Source organism: Lampetra planeri, chromosome 7 (genome assembly GCF_965212315.1).
Source record: "Lampetra planeri chromosome 7, kcLamPlan1.2.h2, whole genome shotgun sequence".
Taxonomy (NCBI): Eukaryota; Metazoa; Chordata; class Hyperoartia; order Petromyzontiformes; family Petromyzontidae; genus Lampetra; species Lampetra planeri.
This window is the reverse complement of record NC_136113.1, coordinates 11,473,107-11,492,019: the sequence shown is the minus strand read 5'-3', so window position 1 is coordinate 11,492,019 and position 18,913 is coordinate 11,473,107. Positions and strand designations below refer to the sequence as shown.

Below are 18,913 nucleotides of genomic sequence, written 5' to 3'. Positions count from 1 at the left end.
CCGGGGAATATGTGGCAGACACCTAGCCTGGCACAGCAGTCAACCAATTGCAGATGGGCCTGCGCCGTGACCTCCTGTAGCTTAGATCGCGATCCGAGTTCGACTCCCGCTCGCGGACAAACCCCAAGTTGACCGTCATCTGAATTGGTTGTTGGGACCTCCCCTAGGTCAACTCAGCCTCAAATGAGTACCTGGTGCGGTGTGTAAACATCGGGGAGACAAAGGCGGCCGGGCGTGGTGTTGGCCACACACGTGTGCTGACCACGTGTGCTCGCTAACAGCACTTGCCCCAACAGTTTGTTAAAGGCTCCCACGGGGGGGGGGGGGGATCTTTGGTTTCGTCTGGCACCGCAGGCAGCCCATAATCAGCAGCGGCGAGGGCCTCGATGTGCACCTAGCCTGGCACAAGAGCCGTGGCGATGCCACCGACACTTGAGTGGTGACAGCTGTTGTAATGTTTGGACTTCATTCTGTGTGCCCTGTGTGGACCTTACTGTGTTGTGTTGTGGGGAGCGGTGGTTCGCTCACTGCGTTGAATTGACAAAAACGCACGGCTACTGCAAGCGAAGACTGAGCTGGTCACCGGCCTCCTTTAGGGCAACTCGGCCGTAAGTGCTGTGTGTAAACATTACCGGGAGACAAAGGCGGTCGGGCGTGGTTCTGGCCACACCACCACCCCTTGTGCTCGCCTTAATAGGTGCTCGCAAACAGCAGTTGCCCCAAAAGTCTCTTAAGGGGCCATCCATTTAGCACGTACGCATCCAGGGGGGGTTAACCCAAATGCGTTCGTTTGCGTATGGGGGGGGGGGGTCTACTGACAATGTGCGCATAGGAAACGGAGGGGGGGATGGTGAAGCCTCGATAATAATTTGTCTACATTGGCCTTCAAATGAGCCACAGTTCAGTGTCTCCAGCTGTCAGACAACGAGTACTGCCGGGAGAGGTGGCACTGTGGGAGAGGTGTCATTTGCATGTCACTGACTGCAGCTGCCACGCAGCTCGGCAAAATAAGTGGCCAAGGTACGCAACTGACTTATGTAATGCAGCCGGCGGTGGACTATCTGTTTGCTTAAACACGTTTATATTATTCATCCTTGATCATGTCTGCGTGGATTAAATATCGGCCGTTCTATAGGATTCGGGGGGGGGGGGGGGTGCGTCAGGCGTACATACGCAGGTGGGGGGGGGGGTCAAGTTTTGACAGATTTTTGCGTACCTACTAAATGGATGGCCCCTAAGGCTATAGGGGGCATATCCTTGTCTTATATAAACGTGTCGCAATTAGATTTCAAATTTTCTTTCTTGACACCTAAGATGGATTCACTCATTGAGTTGGCATTCATCAAACAAGAACGAGAAGAACGTGCATGACCCGGGCTGCGCCCTGACTTAATTAAACATGAAGATCCAGATGCTGGTGAGATCACTTGGCACAGGGGAATGATGGACCACATTTTTTGTTCACGTTCCAAAACTAAAATCTCCATTTCATTCTGCTCTATTCTAGTAATTTTTATTTCTGTACCAGGGTCGAAAGATTATTATTTGCTTCTTTTTATGGAAATATTAAATGGAGCGGAAATGAATGCCTTAATATTCTATCAGGATATAAAATTGAATTTTGTTAGCTGAAAAACACAACTGGCCATAAGTGAAATAATTGCTACAACTGCAAGACACTCTCTCAGTGCAATAACGCACACTTGCCCAAACATTGAAAAATATAAAACAAGACCCTCATAGAAATTATGAATTAAACTTACTGCTTCCTGTAAAACAGATTCATGCCATTGGACCACGTGTTGGCTCTATATGCACACACCACTACAGGCTCTCTATAGATTTGCACGAGATTATTTAGATTCACTTCACTTCCACTGGGATCTGCAGCTTCCACCACGATACATTCTAAGATTGACACGACGGTAGATCTAGAGGTTCACGGCGATGATTGTCTTCACGCCAGTCGAGTGTGAACGCATGTGCACAGGAGCGGTCGTGAACAAGCAAGAAGAGGGGAGTCTGGATTGTGGTGAAAACTGAAATGGAGAGAGACAGTAAGAGCCCTTCCTACAGACACGGAGAGCAGAACCACGCAAGCTCTCTGCCAGAGACGCGGTGTAGTTTTGGGCATGGTCGATGGTGTCAAGCAACATTGAAGTCTTAAATATCTAAGAGTGATCTAGGGAAGGTCATCATTGACCGCATGCAGGAGAGGGCAGTTCTTGTAAAATGGCTTTTGTCAGAAACTAAGGATGCAACTTTTCAATTATTGGAACAATGTATTGAATATTTTGTTGATCATATGAATACTGTATTTAATATCTTCAGTCATGATTAATCCACAGCTGCATGAATCCCAAGCATGGATCTCTCTATGCTTCAATTAACACATTTCAGTTTTTGTTCAATGTTTTGTTCATAGCAAAGTTTCTCAACACTTTCTTCTTCAGGTAGATTGGTAACAGGAGTTGTGAATGACATTTGATCTGGTGCTGCATGACTCAAAGAGCCAAACTAAGGCACAAATCCGATTTGTAAAAGTAGTGGAAGAAACTTGATTTGGTTTGTGTCACTGCTTGTTATTTTATCAATCAGACCTCCCATCAAAGACAATTGTGTGTCTTCTACATTACAGCTCCAGATTTGAAGACAGATCCATTTGAAGCCAGCGAGGATATGGAGGATTCCCGTGGATGTTTGGCCACTCCAGACCAGAGCTTCATTGAGGTGGAGTTATTGAAGGAAGACCTTGGTCAATGTAAGATTCCCTTGATCACATGACTGAGAAAATGCTTTGTTTTGGTTTTTACCACAAATATATTACATGTGCTATAATGAATAAGATAAATGTCGAACAAGATGAGAGCATGGCTTGAGTCCAGTGGGTTGTATTTTGTTGAGACAGTTGTGAAATATGAAATATTTGTTATCCTATTTGACACGAGCACTTCCCTGTTGTCACTGTCTATTAAAAGACACAACCTCAGTACATCAGTTATCTCGTAGATATATACCTAAAATGTATGTCCTAGATTTTGATAATGGTTTGAAGAGTAAATAATGAAATAAATAAATTCCAAGTGACATCACTACAGTCATGTATTTAAAAGGCCAGAAGTTGTGAACGCCTCGTAATGCTATTGTGCCATCAACTGGTGTTTGTATTTTGCTTTCACCTCACACCACAGATGAAAAAGAGGAAACGGCGGGACTCTTGTGCACAAAATGCGGGAAGAACTTTGGCAGATGCTTTGTAAAAAAATGTAATGAAGTCAAATGCTCCGGACAGAGGCTGCAAACCTGCAGCGAGTGTGGGGAGATGCTTGAGGGCGCCGCATGGTGCATTTATAGACGGACTACCAGGAGGACGCGCACAGGAGAGGAGCGACGCTTGCACTCGACGCGTGAGAAGGCATCTACACAAGTGGACAAGTCGGGAGCACGTGACGTGACGAGCACTGCTGGCGGGGGGAAACACGAGTGTAAAGAGTGTGGGAAGGGGTTTCCGTATCACTATCAATTGCAGATGCATGTTCGGACACACACCGGCGAGAAGCCATACGCGTGTACAGATTGTGGGAAGCAATTTTCACACAGATCTTCCTTAAAGCTTCATTTAATAACGCACACCGGGCCAGAAGCCACACGCGTGCACGGAGTGTGGGAAGGAATTTACACGCCGGTCCCACCTGGAGACGCATTCTAGAACGCACACGGGCGAGAGACCACACGTGTGCACCGAGTGCGGGAAGGCGTTTCCGAGGCGTTTTAACTTAGAGGCACATTTTAGAACGCACACGGGCGAAAAGCCACACGTATGCTCCACGTGTGGGAAGGGATTTTCGCAGCGTTCTAATTTAGAGATGCACTTGAGAATACACACGGGTGCATGGCTACACGTGTGCAAGCAGTGTGGGAAGGGCTTTGCACATCGTTCTAATTTGGAGGCACATTCTAGAACGCACACGGGCAAGAAGCCACATGTGTGCACCCAGTGTGGGAAGGGATTTTCACGAATAAACACTTTAAAGAAACATTCTAAAACGCACACTGTTGAGTGAAAACATTTGGTTATATTCTACTTGAACAAAAAGCTGCGGTGAGTGTTTTCATGTTTATCCAGACTGGACACCGAAATGCCATTGGCTCACCATGTACCCTCATATGTAAGTTGTAAAAATTATATATAAAGGCTGTTCAAATTACAGTAATACCTCCATATGCGAATGTTCAATAAACGAAGTTTCAGTATAATGAATTTTGAATTTATTACCATTATATTAATGGTGCAAAAATTTAGTAAAATAAATAAACTGAAATGTATAAATAAATAATAAAATGCTCCATCTACGGTACTTTCTACAGTAGAGTAAAATTATAATAAGACACGTTTCTTGAGCATTGCGCACATTGAAAATGGGTCATAGAATGTTTGTTTAGATCCGTTGCGACCAATATGCGCATAGCAATGCACCATGTTACGACGCGATGGTGTTTGGTGGGCAATGCAACCTTATGAATGCACAGATGACACTTCACTAGTGAGTGTGAATATATTTTACAGTACAGTACACTCTTCATTTTATTTGTCAGCGTTTTTATTTCAATCCTGTACAGTATCAAATATATTCTTTTCAATATAAATTGTCTTACAATATGAATGGTAAGTTATGAAGTATTTGTATGATCAAATGGTAAGTTACGAGATATAAGGTTTGTAAAAATTTGCTCGTTCATGATTTTTTACCCTTATGGATGCTTAAATTCTGAAATCTATATTTGCCCTGGTGGCGTGTATGTATGTACGTACTATTTAATGTTGACAGTATACAGATGTTACCGTGATAGAATTTATATATATATTTTTAATAAAACCCTCTTTGTCAATCCATTGCTGGATGAAGGCCTCCCCACACTGTTTATTGAACTTCTTTCACACAGCATGTAGCCAACCCTGCTAATCGGAGATGCGATCATGTAGGTTGATTAACCATAATTCACTGCTGGTCAGTGCAGGTTGGTGAAGGTGGCCGTGATCAGTTCAGATATTGTCACTGATCTTCGCAGTGGCTGACAGTAAAAACATTGTTTTGATTTTATGTATTTGGCCCATCATTCTGAAAAAAAACGTGGCGTAGTGATGCTCAAAATAGCTCCTTGAATCAGCGTGTTGCTATAACCTGAATGTACTTTCAATGCGACGATCAGGGCACAGTAAAAAGGCAGTATTTTCCACTCTAAAGTTGGAACTTGTGAGCACAACTGTCAGTAAGAACGCTGTGACAATGCACATGTGCAGAGTGATGTAACAAAAGCTGCTTTTATTGAGTTTTCGCTCGGATGTAGTGAAAGAAAATTGAAGCAGAATAAGCATCTGTTAATTGTTCATCATACTTCAAGCAGTTTACAAACTCCCCTGCAGAAATGCGATCATGCTTGGAGCACTTGTTCCTGGCTGGCAAGTCAGTGCACTACATCCTGCCCAGGCCAAGTGCCAGTTTATAATGCTTTGTTATAATTATGTACAATTGAATACTGCCATGTTTTACGAAGAGAAAATCCCATCATTTTTTGTTCTCAACATCTACAAATCGTACACTTGCACTTCGACACCCAGCAGTAAACATGCTTAACATTGTGCTTTTGTGAAGTTTGTGCATCTTCTACCACTAGCTCGTGGGGAAAATAGACGGCCTTCATGACTGCATACAACAATGTGGCGCAACACGCATGCCCTCCCCGGGCATGTGATGATATTCGCCAACAACTGGGATAAAGGTAGAAACAGAATAAGCATCTGAGCTTAAGGAGACAACACTGAATAAGTGTGGCCCTGTTTAGGTTTATGCTACAAGTATAGGATTTTTTAAGCCTGGTGGCCCAATGGGGCTGCATATGTTAGGCTTACATTAGTATTGTGAGATTTCCCTGTAATGCTGTGCGGCAGAATGACTGACCTCGGTGTGCGCTGCGTATCATGCTTCCAGTCCGACACGGCAGTTTACGCGCACTTTCCTTCTAAGCCAATACATTCGATATTCACTGTTACCAGTGCCAGTAAAAAAAACCTAAAGACTACAGCAAATCAAATCGGTGCATTCACATTCCCGCGTATGTAGATCAGTGCATAGAATAAAAACACAAAAACGTAAACTAAGTGAAGGAATAACGAATGACAAACATTTAGATGCAAATCAAGATTTCGATGTAACTCTTGCGTACTGTGACCCCATAGGGGCAGAGGTGGTATTGAAGGGTGTGAGTGTTGACCCGGTACACTGCACTGGCTTCACAGTGTCTTCCTTGGCATGGCACTCCCAGAAGACCTGGGGGGGGGGGGGGGGAAACAAGAGAGCTTTACATTTCTGTGAGAAAGACACGAGTGAGATTTTATTCAAAAAAGATCTTGCCATGTACCGTGTGGAATTTCAAATGTACTTTTTTTAAACAAACAAAAATTCATTTGCATGGATTCTAAAACACTTTCCAACATCTTTTTTTCTCGGAAGTATTCAATCGTCAATAATGACATGACGATCCAAGCCGGACAACACGATTACATCACACTGTGTGCGACGTCACAGGATGGCGCGATGCTCAACGACTTCGTCAGGAGGCATTCCGGCTGCCAGGATGTAGATGCCGAGGAGAAGCATTTTAGCGCTGGTTTTGATCGCCAAGCTTTGGGCCATGAAACCTTTGGTCAATTTAGACGCTTATCTATAGGGAAAGTCCCTCAGAGCAACACAAATATATACAGTGCTCAAGTTTGTTCATGTTCAATCATCTCTGCCAGCGTTATTGTGCTCCTGTGTGACTGGCAGACAGCCAACTCATTATTACTTTCAACGTTGCTTGGAAAAAGTTTAAAATCTCGCTGAACACATGAAAGCATTGATGTCTGCCTTTACAGTTTGAATGGTGTTTCCCATGAAAGCCTCACTGAGTTTCAACAATCCTTTTCTGCAGGGTTCTGCCAGGTTTTTCCGCTGTAGGCGGCGATGTTGCTTTGTGTAATCGCAATTGAGTTGTTTTCAGGTAATTTCTCAGCGTTGGGATGTTTGGCCAATTCCAATTTCATTGTACGACCGTCATAGCTCTGGGAGGAAACCGGAGAACCGAGACGAAGCCCGTGCAGAACAGGAGAACATCCAAACTCCACGCGCAAAGGCGCCCGAGTGGGGAATGGAACCCAGGCTCTTCTTGCTGCGAGGCACCAGTGCGACCATTGCCCACGCACCTGTCCCCTGTCGCGGAGGAGGGCAGTCGCGGAGGGAAGGGCGGCACGCGGACGGCTGTGGCGCCGTGCTGTAGGGGCGAGGGCACTCGCCGCAGACCCTGGGCCGCCACGACCGGAGCCGCCAGCGGCCGCAGCTCACTGAGGGCCAGCTCGGCGTGGTAGCTGCGTGGGTTGGGAAGCAGGAAGCCGTTGTGCTGGCGTGGCCGCCGGTCTGCAGACACCGAGGCGCACACACGTGCGTGCGCGCGCACACTTGTGAGGAGCGGTAGTGAAGTGCCGAGCGTGCCGCGCGACCAACCCGGCGGCTACCCGAGTTCGATTCCCACTCACGGCTACCAACACCAGTGACTTATCCTGGGCCTCCCCTAGGCCGACTCAGCCTAGAATGAGTACCTGGTGCGATGTGTAAACATCGCCACTTGGGAGACAAAGGCGGCCGAGCGTGGTGCTGGCCACCCACCCCCTCGTGTGCTGTTCTGGCCTTTATAACCGGTTGACGGTGTGTACGTGCATCACAACGTGATGTAACGGGCCCGCACATTGCCTCAATGAAATTAATATTTTAAAAAAGAATGGGAAGAGTACTGCTACATTTATCCAAAGAACAATTTCTTATAGTGGTGGCTCGACCGGAACATTAGATCTGATACAAACAAGGCGGGACCCGGTGTTGGGTCAAAATTAGTCGCGCCTATGTACAAAATATTTACACAAAATACCGCAACCATCAAATGATGCCGCAATCATTCTTCGAGACAAATTTGACACCAATGATTACAATCATTCGCCTATTATGGGGGACGTGTATTAATTATTCAGAAAGATTGTAAAGAACAATCAGCCACATGAGTAAAATGGTTTAAAAAAGGTTATTTTTACCATTGATCACGTCCATCATTCACATGCTAAAGAAGACTTGATATTAATTAAATACGTCTGTTTTTTTTAGATGAAATGGCATCCGATTCAGTGGAAACGGATGCTTACCTGCGGATACTCAAATTTCCAGGCCACGGTTGGTAAAATGATATACAAATCATAAACCATGTATACATGAAACCGCGGTTAGCGGTTGACGAGGGATTCCTGTATAGCTCAGTGGGCCCTACCAGATAGCTTAGTTTATAGTTTAGCTGTTACAGAGCAGCGCATAGGAAGGACAGCGCTGCACACTGTCCAACAGCACCCACTTCTGGCGACGCAAACGTACAGCGCGTGGGCTCGGGCAGCACGGGGTCATCGAACGTGTGAAGTGGGAAAGACCCTGCCCCTCCTCGGAACGCCTGTGGTAGGACCCCATGCATCGTGGGCCCCAGCATCGTGGGCCCCAGCCCCAGGGGCCACACTCCAGTGACCCCTCCAGCTGCCGTGGCTGTGATGCTGGTGACCCAGAGAGGCGCCGTACGGCCGAACAGCGGAGCCAGCCCCGGCTGTACCACCTCCATTGCCGGGGTCTGTGTGCACACATCGCCACAGCCGAACAGAATTACATCTGCAGTTGTAACCACAGCGCAATGCGTTGAGTATTTACACAGTGTCTAAGGGGTGGAGTGGGCCACAGTGGTTAACGCACTGCTTTCTGAACCGGGTCACCTAAGTTTGATTCCCGGCCATGGCTAACAAGGGTGGCAAGTGGTATCTGAAGGGAACTCTGCCCGTGACCTTCCGCTGGACAAGGGGCGATGGTGCTGGGCTCGGTGACGTCATTGGCATCATTACCGCGTCACGCTTCGCGAGGCTTGTTCGGGATTTCCCGCTTTCAGGAGGTAGGATGTGGAGAGGACAGTCATATTTAAAAGGGCCCGAGTAATATATCACACAAAAAAGTAGAGATGACAATTTTATGTCGACTCATCGACTCGATCAGTGAATCGTGCCGGCTCCAATGACACGGAATAGTAGAGCACGCTTGCTCCCGTGACCTGCGTCTCGCGAGGGCGGGCAAACTCGCCTGTGTCTCGAGCAGCTGCATCTCGGCACGCACGCGCTCCTCCTGGCTCACGGGCAGCCCGTCGACGAGCAGCAGGCGCGGGGTCTGCAGCACCAGCACCGGGCGGTGGAGGCAGCGGCGCGCAAGCTGCAGCACACGCGATACACGCACGGCGCAACAGAGACACGCGATCACGGATCAGTTGGTTACCCGGTGGAGCGAGCAGTTTGCAATTGAAAGGTTGCGAGTTCAAATTCTGGTTTGGGGTTGAGTGAGCCCTTCATCCCTCCATCGTCGATACAATAAGTACCACTTTGTTGGAAAGTCAACGGTGGTACTATGGATAGACTTGCCCTTCCCATAGGAATGTGCAATTTCCACCTCTGGTGAGGCCCTGTAAACTGGAGATGAGTACTGCCCTCATTTGAGCATGAAATCACTGACTTTTTTTCTACTAAAATAAATGATGCATGTATTGCTTATGCTATACAAGGTCTGTGGAGCATGAATGGGCGTGTGGAGATTAGGGGGGGAGGAGGTGGTGCGAATGGAGATGGCAATGACAGACTGGATGTTTCGATAAACACTCACAGCAAATTAAAATGCTTTCATAAACAGCGTTGCCAAATTGACTGTAAAAATAGCCTTGAGTTATGTTTTCAACATCAAAGGGAACTCAAAACATGTCAATGTCATGATGGACACTGGGAATATGCAAATATCATAGACTTTAATTTCCTTTTGGCTTCCTATGAATCATCAAGAACATCCCATCCCACTTGTCTCTTACAACACACCTTCATCCAGCCAGGCAGCGCTGTGGCTAGAGCAGTAGACTCACAGTCCACAGGTTGTGAGTTCAAGTCCAAATTCGTGGTCTAATAGAGGGCCAGACTGTTCCCTGCAATCTATAATAATCTGCTTCCATTTGTCAATCCCCCACGGAATGAAAGCTTCGCCACACCATGTCAGTCATGGGGCTTGTTTAACCATACTTCACCACACCAATCAGTGTAGGTTGGTGAAGAGGTAGGGGCACAGGGCTAGAACTAGTTCAGGTATCACCACTGAGGTTGGCTGTGCCCGGGTATTGAACTCGGCTTGCCAGGTTTATAATCTAGTGCGCAAACCACTGCGCACCATGGCTTCACTGGCCACTTCCATAGAAATGTGGAATTGACATTATTTTTCTCTTCTCCGTGAAAATGACAAATGTAAACTGTTGAATAAAAAAAAACCTCAACATAATTCGATTTGCAGCTGCACATCTTAATTACTGCAATCCCTTTAATTTGCATGGGGTGGGTGCGGTTCTTGTTTAACATTGTTGCCTAATGAGTGGAAGAGGCATTAACTGGGTTTCCAGTGAGAGTAATCTCAGTGAGGCTCGGGAGCTGGTTCAGCTTCTCCAGCTCAGACATGTCCTGCAAGGCAAAAAGACACACACACATCGCGCAACTCAGCACTCTGTCAAGACACATGGGCAAGCTCAGGTGCATTTCAGGCCAAAACAGTCAAATATTATTTCACGCTCAAAGAAGGCAGTGCTCATCTACTGTTTATAGCCCTGAGCCAGTGGTAAAAATTCCACATTCCTATGGCATGGGATAGTCTATCCATAGGACACGAATTTTTTACTAATCCACCCTGAAGGAATGATGCGCTGAGCCAAACACCCAACCAGGATTTTAAAATGCAACCTTCCGAATGGGAGCCGCTCACTCTACTGCTGAGCCACTTGGCACTTCAAGTGCTCTTAAGTATGTGGCTTTTAAAGTTAACTAATGTAATGCCAACAAGTACTGTTGTGCCAATTTTATCTGCAGACACTGGGAGAGAAGTGTCTGATACTCATTGAGTGCTTGCAGCTACCATCCACAGCACCATGGCAGGTTACTGAGACAAACATTGCAGTGGCACCCAGAGGTTGGTGGCCAAGGGGAAGACCTAAGGCCACAGGATGGGTTCCTGTGAGAACAGACGTTGGCAGCCGGGTGTGAAATACACAACACCTGTAAGATCTAGCAGAAGGAAGCAATCCTCGACCATGAGCATTGGATTACAACCATAATAATCTGTTGACCTTCAATGCATTGAAGACTGTTTCAGCAAAGTCCTGCACTGGGATATTTAACCAATTCCTCAATGTGTCTTTTCATTTGTGGAAGGAAACTAGAGTACAGTACACAGCAAAACCCCACACACTAAAAGTAAATAGTGCTCATAAATCCACATGTATGGGTCAGGCATCCATTTGCTGTGCTGCTATTTCTGGCTACGTTGCAAACCAACAGGTTGGAGGCATCATAGCGCAGTTCTCCAACCTGCCTCCTGGGTGCTGGATTACAGGAAAGTCCCCCCCCCACCCCCAGCGTGTTATGGTTATGGGGAGCTGGGGAAGATGCACTCCACCTGCTGCATTAGAAGTGTGATGCTGTGTGTGAGGTTCCCGAGGCTTAATGACCCCTTTCCATACACAGCCATGATGTGGCACAGCTGCTTCCACTAGTTGGCTTTCAAGCACTCATCTGACCCACATTCTGCTGCCAGAGTGCCCTCAACTTATGGCCTGTTTGGATGATATCCATCTTTCATTAACATGTGGCAAATGCCACATTTGTAAAATTCTCTCCATAAATATAATGTGTATATGCGTTGAGGTCAGCTTGCTCGAATGTTTGAGACAGCTGAATAGCCTAGTGGTCTGTGTGCTTGCCACTAGAACATGTGGAGCCATTGGGTCGATTATCACTACAGCTGCCTGGTAATTTCTGCAAGGAATTTCAGAAGACAATGAAGACGCTGTGATGTGGTTCACAATAGTAAGCGATTGTATGCAGCATTACAGCCAAGTTTCTAAACTTAACCTGATTTCTCCCAACTAATCCCTACAATAATGAATAGCTGCTTCTACACAATTAAAGTTCACAAAATCGCACGTGAAAGAAACAATGAATATAAATAAGTTGCTGCTCTTTATGTATATGGGTTTTCTCCTTATTTGCAAATGCTAAACAGTCCCTTAAATATGAATTGGCCGCACATTCCAATGCAGGGCCCCAATGAAATAAGGGTATTATTATATCGCCAAGATAACTACTGTACATCACATTCATTCAATATGAATCAGTGTATCAGAGTGATAACGAGAATGCCTTTCATGTTCTATACCTAATCATCTTGCAATGTAAAACTGAGAGTGGCAAGTTATTGACTTTCGAATTAAACGATAACGATCTATAAACTATAATCAATTTGGTATGGCGGGTGATGAGCTGCACAGTGCAGCACACAGGGTACGAGAGAAAAGGCAACGTTTTGTATACAACAGGTATACAAGAAAGCCCGAGTCACATGGCGAGACGAATACAGGCACGGCAACACAAGTAGGTCTGCGTACAAGGCGGTTGATGATGACGATGGTGACGGTGACGACGATAATAACAAAGATGATGATGATGAACTATGCGCTAAACGCTAGTTGCCTGCGTGCGGGGGCTGCCCCACCTGCAGTTTGTTGTTGTCCAAGTACAGGCGCTGCAAGCGGCACAGTGGATGGAGGTTGGACAGCTGCCGGAGCCGGTTGTCCCTGAGATGGAGCTCCACCAAGGAGCCCTGCCCAAGGAACGAGCTCTCCCCGAGGGACCGTACGCGGTTGGCATCAAGCACAAGCTCGCGCAGTGCCGCGGCGCCCTCCAGGCCCTCCACGCGGCTGATCTCGTTGCCTGCACGGCAGGGGACACACGGGGTTGGATTCAAGAGAAGGATGTCTATGGCCAGATAACGTTGGCATGCAAATCGGCAGTAAATGATTCAAGCCATGAAACAAGGTCAAGCAGTCATAATGGCCGTGCCATTGATCTCGCCATTGCGGCATTCCTTCTGCCAGATCCTGCAGATGTTGCACCGTTAACACCTCGTCGTCAAGGTCTGCTCTTACAGAATCCCACCAGCTGGCTTAAGTCTTCCCTTCGATGGCTGAATTTTTGATGCCACCTCCACGTGTGTTTACCCTGTCATGCCATGGTATTCGTCATATTCATCGATGTGTAAATCTTTATAGTTGCCACACCACACTGAAAGGTGGTACACCTACTTAAATAAACAATAGTAGTCTTATTCTTTGGGTCTTTTGGTAAAGTCACGTAGATAAGTTCAAAAAATTCTAAATTAAAATAAAAACTATGACGTTTCAATTGAAACGTCGTAGTTTAATTTTTTAACCTATCTACGTGACTTTACCGAAAGACCCAGAGAATATGAATTCCTGCAGTCACGAAAGCTTTAAGTCAATAGTAGTTTTACCAAGTCCAAAGAGGATACATTAACATAATCCCTCTAGAGATTGGCTACATTTGGTAATATTGAGCCGCTTGGTCAAAAAATCTCGTTGCCCTGTGGAGAGCCTGGTCCGTCTCACAGTAATGTCGAATTTTCACCATTAGCTCATGACTGAAAATGCAGATGAGTGCCAACGAACACCCAAAATCTTTTAAGTACTACAGATACCACAAAGAAAAAAGCAATGACTCTAGTGAAACATGAGCTAATCGATTTAAACATGTGCACATTTGCCCTTCCCTCTAAAGGCAATTGCACTTGATGGTGTCACAAAGCGAGTGCCTTAAAAAACATCAACTCGGATGACGCCGGAGTGAATTGTTATGCTCATACAAGCAATGGCAGGCGCACAGGGTGCACATCGAGCAGTGCTCACCCCGAGGCGGCATTGGGAACGATTCTGCTGGGGCACACTCTACCTTGCATAATTAATGAGCCTGCGTTCGTGCGCGTTTCAACGTGACCAAGCGCACCCTCTGATTGCGCTGCGACACTCTGTGCTGTACACGGTGTTCCGTTTCCATGGGGCATCAGTGCTGTCGGCATGCAGATGCATGAACCGATGGGTGCAGTGGTCGTTTCAAACACAGCAAACACCGCGGTTGGCTTTGGGCTCCTATTGCCATTTCTATGAAACTATCGTTGCCGGATAGCCTGGCAATGAGATCTCACCTATGACCCATATCCTTAATGTCCCCTGCATGCAAAGATCAAAGTAACTGCTCAAGGCAAGGTGCACCCTTTTTCAACCATAAATCGAGGAGACGTGGGGTAGTTCGTCAAAATGAGTTTTCTTTGAATTGTAACAATGTTAAAATATCCCACGAAAATATTGTTTTAATGATGTCATAATATACAGAAATAATACGAGTGATGTTTAATTACCGTATATAGTTTTTTTGCAGAATAATTTCAAACGTGGTTGCAGGTTTTGCCTATGAAGTATATTAGACTTTAAATGCTTATTCCTTAAAAAACTATGAATTAATAAGTACCAAAACATAAATACGGTTGTGTGTGTGTACAGCTGTGCTTTTATTAAAATGTGTTAACCCATTTCCCATGCTAACCTAGCCAGTGACCTCCTTCCAGTGAGCTCTGGCCATTCTAACTGGCTTCAAAGTGCACCTGCTCTGCCACAAGCTCATTGTTACAGAGCTATCGCTTGACATTTTGATATTGGCGCCCGAGACAGGTGCCATCTTCGCACCCACCCATTCATGCCTCCCGACCACTACTGCTCCACTATCTGCTTTACATTTCGGCTGCCCATTTGGGCAGTGCGGGAGAGGTGCCCGGGGCAGCTGTCCCACCCACACCGCCCGTGCTACAGCACTGCCTTGTGTGTTGTTGCCGTGTGGGCGTGTGGGCTCAGCACTCGCGATCGTGAGCTGGTTGCGAGCGTGACGCACCCTGCAGGTAGAGGGTGCGCAGCCCAGTGAGCCGGCCCAGCTGCAGCAGAACGAGGCTGGAGATGCGGTTGTAGGCGAGGTGCAGCACCTCCAGCCGCTCCATGACGGGTACTAGGCTCTCGCACGCCAACGCGTCCCTGCACACAGCATGGAGTGTGTGCTGCGCCAGCCTGCACGTGCTCTCGGTATTCAATTCGATTACCTCTGCCACGGGTCTCCTTAGGCCACCTTCCAAGTGAAGTTTGTTTAAACCACAGCTGTGTGCGGTTTTACCCTGCTCGGGTATTCTTTAAAGCAACCTACTTCCTGAGTTAATTCAAACTACTTGTGTGTGAGGTTCATTTAGACCACCTATGTGCGCATTATTTTAAACTGTCTGTAGTTCGATTACATTTTCTGTGTGTGATTCATTTACACTGCAGAAAAGTGGATATTGCACACAGAAGATTTATTATTTATTTAAGCAATCCATACCTGAAGGCTACTCCAAAACACCTTTATGTAGAGCTGTGTGTCCAGTATTTAGCTGCATTTTCCTCTCCTCGAAGTGTGAAATTTAAACATCTCTGTATTGGGATCATCCTAACCGGCTGCATATTCTGTTCATGTACACCTGAATGAACTGGGCCTGCTGCTGCACCTGGTGGCCTTGGCGACGTTCTGCGGGCCATATCCGCTGGAGGCCACCTTCTGGTAGAGCTGCTGGCGCCCGGTGAGCGTGGCGGGAGGGCGGGCACGCGGCACCACCGACTCGATCTGATTGTAGTTCAGGTTCAGCACCTGCAAGCGGCGAGCAGTGCAATGAGCGCATGGCTGGGCCCTCAAGGCGAGGGACGCTGGACCAGGAGGGATGGGCAGGATGCATTGCCAGGTAGCACCGTGTTTACAGAGACTGATGCAAAATCGAAAGGGTGAGAATACACATCCCTCTAGGGGCTCCACTCAGTCATGATCCCTTCAAGGCCAATGGAGTAACACTTTAGAGGAAGTCAACAATGGTCATCATTTGGATAGACTGGCCCTTGTCATGGGAACTTGGAATTACCACTGTTATCTCACGAATGGAAATGAGTACCACCGCATTAACTGAGCAAAATGACACTTGAAATTTGGATCCAGAACAATGTGTAATTGTACACATGAGTTACTGTATGAATATTGCCGCATGACAATGTAACCAATATGTGACATGCAAAATTGATTTTGTAGGTTTTCATATATATCATACACAGTACTACATGTGCCAGCCTCGCAAAGACAGTGCTAAATAGTGTTGCTCTACATATTAATGAACCATACAAATGTATGTTTAAGATGGTGCAGTCACAACAGGGTTAATAATGAGAAGACAAAAACATTCATACACCGGACATGGTGTATATTACACAGGAAGTGCTGAGGGAGTATAAATGAAAATCAATAAACCATATTTAGTGACGTGGAAAGATACGTTATTCGGCTATACTTTATTCAACAAATGACCGTGATGAGTAATAGAAGGCTGTTTCAAACATTAAAACTAGCGGAGAACATGAAGCCATCTCCCATCACACAGAGATTAAGGATGGGAGATTACGAGAGAAGGCAGCTGCCAGAGATGTTCTGTCATGATGCACGGCACAAGGGCTTGATTCGTCATTGCCCAAACATAAGCATGAGCCACCCCCGGTCAAGGAGGGCATGGTGAACGTGCTGCAAGCGTGCAGGAACAAAATGCACCAGCAGGTGGCGACATCTCGGGCTACCTGCACGTTGGACAGGTGTATGAGTCCGCTGAAGGAGGATAGGTTGTTCTGCTCCAAGTTCACATTGCGCAGGTTCACGAAGAGATTGAGAGGAAGCAGATCCACAGTCCTGCATGGACAAAAGGGCACACGAATTAGCAGAAGCTACAGAACTCGCAACACAACTGCACATGCATGTGCGGCAATACGTCAGCATGCCGGTTGTGGGAACGTGGATGTCGGAGTGAATGTGGCATGGTTTGCAAGTATCGGCTTGCAAACGAAATGTGGGATTGCCACCATCGATTAAGGTGTCAGCGTCAGCAATGAGCAATGTCCGATGCTTTGTTTTACTGCAGAGCTCTCCTCCTTTCCATTTATGTGGCAAATGTGTTCGCAGAAGTGCGATGAATAATTGAACCCATGGGAGTCATTATTGGCAATGGTGCAGTGCACACATTTTTTTGTCAGACCACCTGCATAGACGTGAAAATACGAAAACTTCATCGGTTAAACGTGCCCTTTTTCTGGTGATATCACTCTAAATAATATTTTCACTAAAGTGAATTAAACCTTGGAGATTTACTTGTGTATTATAATTAGAATGGGATTTAACTATCCAAAAAATATACAATAGATCTCGCAACACTTTTGGGTGCCTAGATATTACGTCGATTACCTCAAGTACCTTGCATATGGGAGGAACTTAGAACAACTGTGGAACACCACATAGAAGAGGGAAACACTGCACTAACAACGTGGCAAGCCGCTGACCAAGGAAAAAAAGTTTCCCGACAATGGCAAAGATCCCAAAATTATCCTTACCTACCGCAATGGACAAGCGATGTTGGTGAGCACGTATTGAGGTCAACATGGCACACAAGGTGGTAGAATGCCCAGAAACATGCCTGGCCACATTTTCTCCCCAGTTTTTGTTTTTAAAACTGCACCAGGGACTCATTTGAGGCTGATTTAGCAGACGAAACACATGGGTTCAGATACCATGTGCCAATGATGTTCAGCATGAAGGGCAGAAATTGTATCCCAGGTCACCAGGATTATAGCACAGTGTGATAACTAATTCACCAGCACTGCTCATGACCACATACATGTGTATAAACGTGCATGCTTACACACTCCCACGCACAACTCATACTGACCTGAGGTTGAGGGCGGGCAGGCTCAGTTCTTGCAGTCTGATAAAGTCAGCATGACCCAATCTCTCGGCCACCAGATCAGAAGTTAACCGCCCTCCAAATGTGTCCCGCGCGGAGTCACACTCCGCCAATTCCTGTAGCAGGCACCACGAGGGTCAGACAAGATCCCCAGTTAAAGACACACAGATCTGGGTTTTCATTACCCTTCCATCTGAGAATGAATCCAGCAACTGATGTCCTACCTTGTTTTTCATCCATTGGATTAAACTGAGTCCAGCTGTGAGCTTGTTCAATAAATCAGCCAAAGCTAAATTCAATGTCTCCATGCTCAAATGATAATTGAGTGGTCCTAAACTAATGGTCGAGATTATGTCGTATGGTCTCTGTTTAAGTCGTTAGTGTGGGGAAAGGATCATGAATTAATTGTATAAATTAACACTTTAATATTTTATATATCTCCTTTGGTCTGTAACCTTTACTGATGAGGCTGACACTTTCAGGAGCCCAACCAACATTAGCTGAGTATGGTTTTTTTCACCGATTATAAAGCGTTTATAAAAATGAAATGTGTATGTGCTGCAGACTGCTTAATACCTTTCTTGAAAGCCTTTTGAAGCAGTATTTGTAAGCAACAAAAATACAATTACATTAAAAAAATATTCCTATCCCAAATATTGTGACTTTACCGAAAGAACCAAAGAGTATGGATTCCTGCAGTCACGAAAGCTTCAAATCAAGATGAAGGAAACGTAGTGTCACTGGCTAAAAAAATTAAAGCATGCACATGCACATGTCAGAGTGTGTTTATGCAATAATTCGGCCCATCCCTTAGGATGCCTCTCTCAAAATAACAAAATAACCAGATAAAATCCCATCGGACACACAACCATCTGGGATTATGTTTTTCAGCAGCATTGGTTCAAGACAAGCAAAACTCTGGACTGGTGACATTCAGTGTCTCATCAGCAATCAGGCTTGCTTAAACCAACGCTGATGTGGATCCTAGTTCAATGTAAAACTACATCGTACAAAACGCAATATCACCATTCGTGTCATTGTGGAGAATGGAAATCTCTGTACGCGCTGCTTTGTCACTCTATTTACCC

General features: G+C 46.0%; 2 protein-coding genes across 2 annotated transcripts in view; one reads left to right on the top strand and one right to left on the bottom strand.

Moving 5' to 3' along the window:
* Positions 1 to 1,269: 1,269 nt before the first annotated feature.
* LOC144719967 (uncharacterized) lies at positions 1,270 to 4,894 on the top strand. The gene is given in 4 exon segments (XM_078596349.1): positions 1,270 to 2,057; positions 2,639 to 2,761; positions 3,192 to 3,634; positions 3,636 to 4,894. Coding segments are annotated over 4 exon segments (1,008 nt in total). The 5' UTR covers positions 1,270 to 2,044; the 3' UTR covers positions 4,065 to 4,894.
* The window catches only part of LRRC9 (leucine rich repeat containing 9), a 60,188-nt gene continuing 45,858 nt past the window's right edge, over positions 4,584 to 18,913 (bottom strand). The window contains exons 24-33 of the mRNA XM_078596350.1: positions 17,811 to 17,941; positions 16,672 to 16,780; positions 15,567 to 15,706; positions 14,927 to 15,063; positions 12,681 to 12,898; positions 10,529 to 10,597; positions 9,195 to 9,320; positions 8,454 to 8,697; positions 7,244 to 7,454; positions 4,584 to 6,329 (exon numbers count right to left, since the gene is read on the bottom strand). Coding sequence (XP_078452476.1) covers positions 6,293 to 6,329; positions 7,244 to 7,454; positions 8,454 to 8,697; positions 9,195 to 9,320; positions 10,529 to 10,597; positions 12,681 to 12,898; positions 14,927 to 15,063; positions 15,567 to 15,706; positions 16,672 to 16,780; positions 17,811 to 17,941 — 1,422 coding nt within the window. The 3' untranslated portion in view covers positions 4,584 to 6,292. The remainder of the gene's footprint in view (positions 6,330 to 7,243; positions 7,455 to 8,453; positions 8,698 to 9,194; positions 9,321 to 10,528; positions 10,598 to 12,680; positions 12,899 to 14,926; positions 15,064 to 15,566; positions 15,707 to 16,671; positions 16,781 to 17,810; positions 17,942 to 18,913) is intronic.